The 6,455-nt window shown below is 44.9% G+C and overlaps 1 protein-coding gene across 1 annotated transcript; it reads left to right on the forward strand.

Moving 5' to 3' along the window:
• The first annotated feature begins 989 nt into the window (after positions 1-989).
• Positions 990-4,116, forward strand: LOC109289788 (sulfate transporter-like). Its single transcript, XM_019505990.1, has 2 exons — positions 990-1,607; positions 2,518-4,116. Exons 1-2 carry the CDS (start codon positions 990-992, stop codon positions 4,114-4,116), a joined length of 2,217 nt encoding a protein of 738 aa, XP_019361535.1.
• The last annotated feature ends 2,339 nt before the right edge of the window (positions 4,117-6,455 follow it).

A 6,455-nucleotide genomic window follows, 5' to 3' on the forward strand; every position in this document is an offset into this window, starting at 1 on the left:
CGAGCACTACTAGGAGAGACTAGAAATAATGGTCACAAGCTGGCAGAGGGTAGATTCAGACTGGACATCAGGAGGCGCTATTTCATGGTCAGGGCGGCTAGGATCTGGAACCAACTTCCAAGAGAAGTGGTGCTGGCTCCTACCCTGGGGGTCTTTAAGAGGAGGCTAGATGAACACCTTGCTGGGGTCGTTTGACCCCAGTACTCTTTCCTACCATGGCAGGGGGTCGGACTAGATGATCTACTCAGGTCCCTTCCAACCCTAGAAACTATGAAACTATGAAAACACAACAAAAATAATTTCAGATTTTCCACAACAGGACATTTCAGGAAAATATTGTTGAGGTGCATGATTTCAATCTTTTCTTAATATATTTGTCGATATATTAACAGCATTCTAAATGAAAAGTTATTGTGGAAAAAAATCACAGCTTTATACTACAGACGTGCTGACTGGAATGTCAACCTAATCATTTTTTCTTCACTTTTTTTCTCCCAAATTGAAATTTCATGGAGAATGACACATTCCCTTAGGTAGTTTTTGGTTCTGATGAAATACCTTTTCTGAGAGCAGAAGTTTCCCCTGTAAATTTTTTTACCAGCTCAGCTACATTTGTAACAAGCCATGGTCTTAATTTTCTGTTGTGCTCATCCTTGGGTTGGCATATATGCCAAAAGGAATTGGATATAAAAACAGAAATTATGATTTAGGGTAACTGCACTAGCTTTTCACTCATTTTTCCACTGATGAAAATGACTGCATAAAGTGCTGAGCTGTGGATAACTCAGTTCATTATTCAGATCAGACTGATCAACCAGTTCCAAGGGGAGGTATTTTTTTTCTCACTGTGTTAAATCACTGCCTTGCAACTTCCATGTATTTGATTATTTGTGCTCTACCTGAGGCCTGGGGCTATGCAGAGCATATTCTAGTAACAAAGAAGACATTCATGAGCATTCCTGCTGTCTTCCTTTAGCTTCTGTGGTCCAATGGAGACTACAAACACCCAGAAGGCTGAGCAGAACACAGAAGCACAGAGTTCCCTTGAACTACAAAATTCATCTTTTCACTGCATACATGTCAAGTTAGAAGAACATGAGCCTACAGACCTCAGCATCAAGGAGCTCATCCTGAAGAAAGCCAAAGAAGCCTGCAAGTGCAATCACCAAAGCATCATCACCTTCTTCTGCAAGCTGTTCCCAGTGCTGGAGTGGCTTCCCTGGTACCAAATCAAAGAGCAGTTGCTCGGGGATGTCATCTCTGGGTTCATGGTGGCAATAGTTGCCATCCCACAGTCAATATCCTACTCCCTCTTAGCAAGCCAAGATCCTATCTATGGACTCTACACTAACTTCTTCTGCTGTATCATTTACTTTGCTATGGCCACCTCCCACCACAACAGTGTTGGCTCCTTTGGTGTCCTGTGCCTGATGATTGGGCAGTCGGTGAACCGGCAACTTCAGCTAGCAGGGTATGGTGAAGATGATGCTGAGTTTGCCCTGCAAATGAATTCCACATTCTCTAGCAATGGGACGGCCACCTGTGAGAAAAGCTGCTATGCGATCACGGTGGGACTTTCTTTAAGTTTCCTTGTTGGTCTTTACCAGGTAAAGCAGTTTCATTATGCTTATCTTTCTCTCCTGTGGTGTAGAGACTTGCTTAAAACACACACTTCTAAACTTCTAGCTCTTCAAAATACAGGTCTTGATTTAGATGATAGTTGGTAATAATGGTACTTACTCAGCTCCTTACTTTTTAAATGGTACAAACCAAAATGCTAAATCCAAGTACCTTTGATACCTGGCAATTTTTAAAAGCCATAATCTAGTTCTGAATTTTGGTCAAGAATTTATTTTCCCACCAGATAATAGTCTGGATCCTTTAAGCTGAATGAAATGTACTAAACGAAGAATTTGAGAAGTGTGAGAAGATGGTTGTAAGCCATCTTTCCACTATACCAGTCCTGGACTTGACTTGGTTCTTGGCATAACTTCTTTAGGGAGCTCTGAATTACATGAGAATAACAGCTTCCTATGTATGATTTGTGCCAGCAGTGTTTCTTTGGCTATGGTATCCTCCAAGTCCATCTTTCCTGCTCTTGGCCTGCCCCTGACTTTCATTATCCTGAACAAAAATGAATGTTGTGTTTGGTTCATTGGTTTTATGCAATTTGGGGTATTTGTATGCTGTGTTGGGCTGCCTGAACAGAACAGTGCTGCCAAAAGGGGACCTAGGGATTTGGCTAATCCTTTGAATTTCCCTGTCAACTAACTGCAGTTATTTGCTATCAGGAGGGATCTTGTAGGCTGCTCTGTATTGTAGCCCCTGGACCCAGAGACCTACTCCAGTCCCCAGATTAGCTACTTCAAATAACAATCTGTTTTACAACGGCCTGATCTCGTGAATGCCCCGTCAATAAAATAGCCAATGTCTTTAGAATGAAAACTAATGGAAATGTGTCCTTGTTCTCTGCAGACTTTCACACAGGCACTAAGAGTAAAACTGGCTTTTTTTCAGATCCTTCTGGGTGTTTTCCAGCTGGGCTTCATTGCTGTGTACCTGTCAGAACCGCTCCTGAGTGGCTTTGTGACTGGCTCCTCCCTGACTATTCTTACCTCTCAGATGAAGTATCTCCTAGGGTTGAAAATCCCTCGCCACGAAGGGATAGGGTCTCTTATCCTGACATGGGTGGACATCTTCAGATACATCCAGAACACCAACATCTGTGACCTGGTAACTAGCTTGATTGCTTTGGCTGTCATTGTGCCAATCAAAGAAATCAATGTCCGGTATAAGGACAGGATGAAGGCACCATTCCCCATAGAACTGGTGGTGGTCATTGTAGCCACTTTGTTTTCATATTACCTTAACTTTGAAGGGCAATATAATTCAGCTATTTGTGGGACCATCCCCACTGGCTTCAGGAAACCTACAGTACCAGATGTGCACCTTTTCTCCAACCTGGCAATTGATGCTTTGCCCATTGCCATAATTGGTTTTGCAATGACCGTCTCTCTAGCAGAAATCTTTGCCAAAAAGTACAGTTACGCTGTCCGGGCCAATCAAGAGATGATCGCTATTGGCATGTGCAACCTGGTCCCCTCTTTTTTTTACTCCTTTGCCAGTTCTGCAGCCTTGGCCAAAACTCTGCTTAAGGAATCCACAGGAAGCCATACACAGCTCTCAGGTCTGGTCACCTCAGCGGTGCTGCTGCTGGTGCTGCTATGGATTGCCCCACTCTTTTACTCACTGCAGACCTGCATCTTGGGGGTGGTCACCATTGTCAACCTTCGGGGGGGCTTGCTGAAGTTTGTGGACACTCCTAAGATGTGGCAGCTCAGCAAGGTGGACTCTGTGGTTTGGTGGGTCACCATGCTGGCCTCTTCACTCCTCTCCACAGAGATAGGACTCTTGGTAGGGGTCTGCTTTGCCCTCCTCTGCATTATTTTCCGCACCCAAAGGCCCAGAGCCACTCTCCTAGGCCAGGTCAGCAACACTGAAATCTATGAAGATCAGTTCACTTACAAGAAGCTCAGCAGCATTGCCAATATCAAGATCTTTAGGTTTGAATCCTCCCTTTACTATGCCAACAAGGACTACTTCAAGAGTGTGCTCTATCAGAAAACTGAAGTAAATCCTGCCATGGTCTCTGCCAAACAACGGAAAGCTGAAGCCAAAGCCAAAGCAACCATGGCCAACAGTAACAGCTGCTTCTCTGCCAGGTTTAGCTGCTTCAAGTCTGCCAAGAACGGAGTCCAGAAAACAGAGGTTCCTGTTCACTCCATAGGTATACACACCTTAATCATTGACTGTGGGGCCATGCAGTTCATTGACACAGTAGGACTTTCAGTGCTGAAGGAGACCCGTCAGGACTACAAGGAGGTTGGTATCCAGGTCCTGTTGTCCAATTGCAACCCGTCTATTCGGCGCCTGCTCCAGGATGGGGGCTGGACCAGCAAAACAGATGCTTGTGAGCACCTGGCTTTCCACAGTGTCCATGATGCTGTGCAATTTGCTGAGAGACAGTTTGAGGATAGCAAGGCAAAAGAGGCAGCTTTCCTTGACTCTGAAGTTCAGGACATCTTGGAGGACCCAAATTTCCCAGCTGATCTGTAGAAAGAGGGAGGATGATTGGTTCACTTTCAACAGGGATGCATTTAGTGCAAAGCTCAGACCTCTTTTTTAATCTTGTTATACTCAGAGTATGCAGAGCACCCCAAGGCAATGTTAGCAACAGGATGATGTCTGAAAGGGTTGGAGATTTAAGGAGAATGAACAAATGAATTGGGAGGGGCAGTGGGAAGGACCCCAAAGGCAATTACTAGGTGAAAGGCTGAAGTGGTACATCCTCCTTGCCTCAAGAGGGCACCTACACTGCAGGGGAGCATGAGCAAAGACATGGATATTTTTCAGTTGGGAGATGTAAAGGAAGAAGTGGCAGGATGCAGAGAGGACCTAAGACTGATGGGGACAGCCAGGAGAACAACCTATCAAATTTGTAAACTCCTCATTTGAATGTGGGGACTCTAGAGTAAGCCCCATCTCAAGGGCAGGGTAGCCATCATCAGACCACCTCAGGGGGAATTGTGACAGTGGGAGATGTAGATGCTTATTGTCACTTGAAGCAGATTTGACTCTGAAGGTGTGTATGTAGGGCAGGAGATTGAATGTGGAGGTGCATGAACACTTACAAGGAAGGGAATGGTAGAATAGCAGATAGATAAAAGTCTTTGATAGGACTCTCACTCTTTGAGGATCCTTGCATGGACAGATTTGACATCTGATCCCCTCCCTCAGCATGTGCTGCACTGAGGTCCAGTTAGCTCCAAAGCATCCTGTCCTTTTCTGTCTCCAGTGAGGGAGATCCCACAACCTCCCTTGGCAGTTTGATTGCAGTTCCAAATCACTCAACTTATGATCCAAGCATCTATAGCTTTATTGTTAGCTCTTCCTTCCTTGCTTTGCTTTCATCCTTCTCAGCTGAAAAGACAACCCCATTCCTGGCCTTGATAGGTCACAATAATGAGACATAGACCTGCACTGTGTTGGTATGGGAAGGATGGAGTGGTCTGAGGGAGCCTGGTCCAAAACAAATGACAACTCTGAATTAAACCTCATGCCTCAGAGCTTGCACCAATTTAATATTGAGGACAATGTGACTATTTGGAAGGGGAGGGAGCACTGATTATCCCACATCAGTCTCCTGCAGGGTTCTCACAGCATCCATCTATTCTCACACAGGACACTTGATTACATGGACCTTTGGTGAGACTTACTCTGGACGTTCCTATCTCAGTCTAAGGGATATTTGAAAAGAGTAGTAAAATGATCAAAGTAACATGGCTTGACATGGCAACTCCTGCTATTCATAATAAACTTTTTTTATAGTGTCTCCCCAAAGCACTTCTCACTGACCTTTCCCTCTTCTGTCATCTCCTTTAAGAAAATAAAGCAAACTAAATCTTAGCTTTGCCTTGGTATATTGGTCTCTGGTTCTGGTAGCTGATTGACAGCAGCTGCATGCTGGTCGCTAGAGGGCACAAGAATACTATGCATGGAGAACCATGAACATTGCGTTTCCCTCTCATTGTTTATGAGATTTCATGTATGATTTTGCTGGAAGTGACATTCCCGATGCCCAGGTGCTTTATTAAATAATCATATTCCCTCTCTGAGTTCAATTTACAAGTAATTGAATTCCGTTTATCTCTGGACTTTGGATTCAGCTACAGCACTGTGCTTTGATAAAAAGTAAGATCCTTTATGTACTAAAGACCGGATTACATTGTGAAGTAAGCACGGAAAAATGCGTACCCTTAACCACCACATTTTGAAGCCAAACAGCTGAGTGTTTCGGACACCTTGATATAAAAGGTGAGATCCTTTTAAGGAGCCTGTAACAGAACTGGGCCACAGGGGTGGCTCTGACACTGTGATGTTGAGCTCTATATCTCAACTCCTGCCTTCACTCTGGCTCCCTGAGTCCCCTTCCTTTTCCACTGCCTGCCACGCTTTGATATAATTTATTGATTGGTGAAAAGGGAGACTGCCCTATGGTCTCAAAGTGAACCTTCATCTGCTCTCCATTTGTGGGTTCCTCCTGAATCCTGCTGTCCTGCCCTCTGGTGTCAATATGGCCCCTGTGGCCTGGCCATGCCACTCCCCAGGGCACTAATTGCCTTAAGGGTTAATTTTATGGCCTCCAACCTCCCCTACAGCCATGTCCATGCCTCACAGGTTGCACCAATTAATTACTCTGGTGGGCACTTTATCCCAAGATAATATCTGGATTCCTCAGACCTCCATCTTCTCATTTAGTCTCTGCCTCTCTCAAGCTGCAGGCTCTCTCGGCTTCTCTCTCTGCCCCTCTTGGGCTGTGGTCTGATTAGCCTCTATAGTTTCTTCTTCTCTTGGGCTGTGGGCCCCAAGTCCTGTTTCCCCTTTTCTCTCACTCA

The sequence above is a fragment of the Gavialis gangeticus genome, unplaced genomic scaffold (assembly GCF_001723915.1).
Source record: "Gavialis gangeticus isolate Ggan-Ray unplaced genomic scaffold, GavGan_comp1, whole genome shotgun sequence".
In the NCBI taxonomy this organism is placed as follows: Eukaryota; Metazoa; Chordata; order Crocodylia; family Gavialidae; genus Gavialis; species Gavialis gangeticus.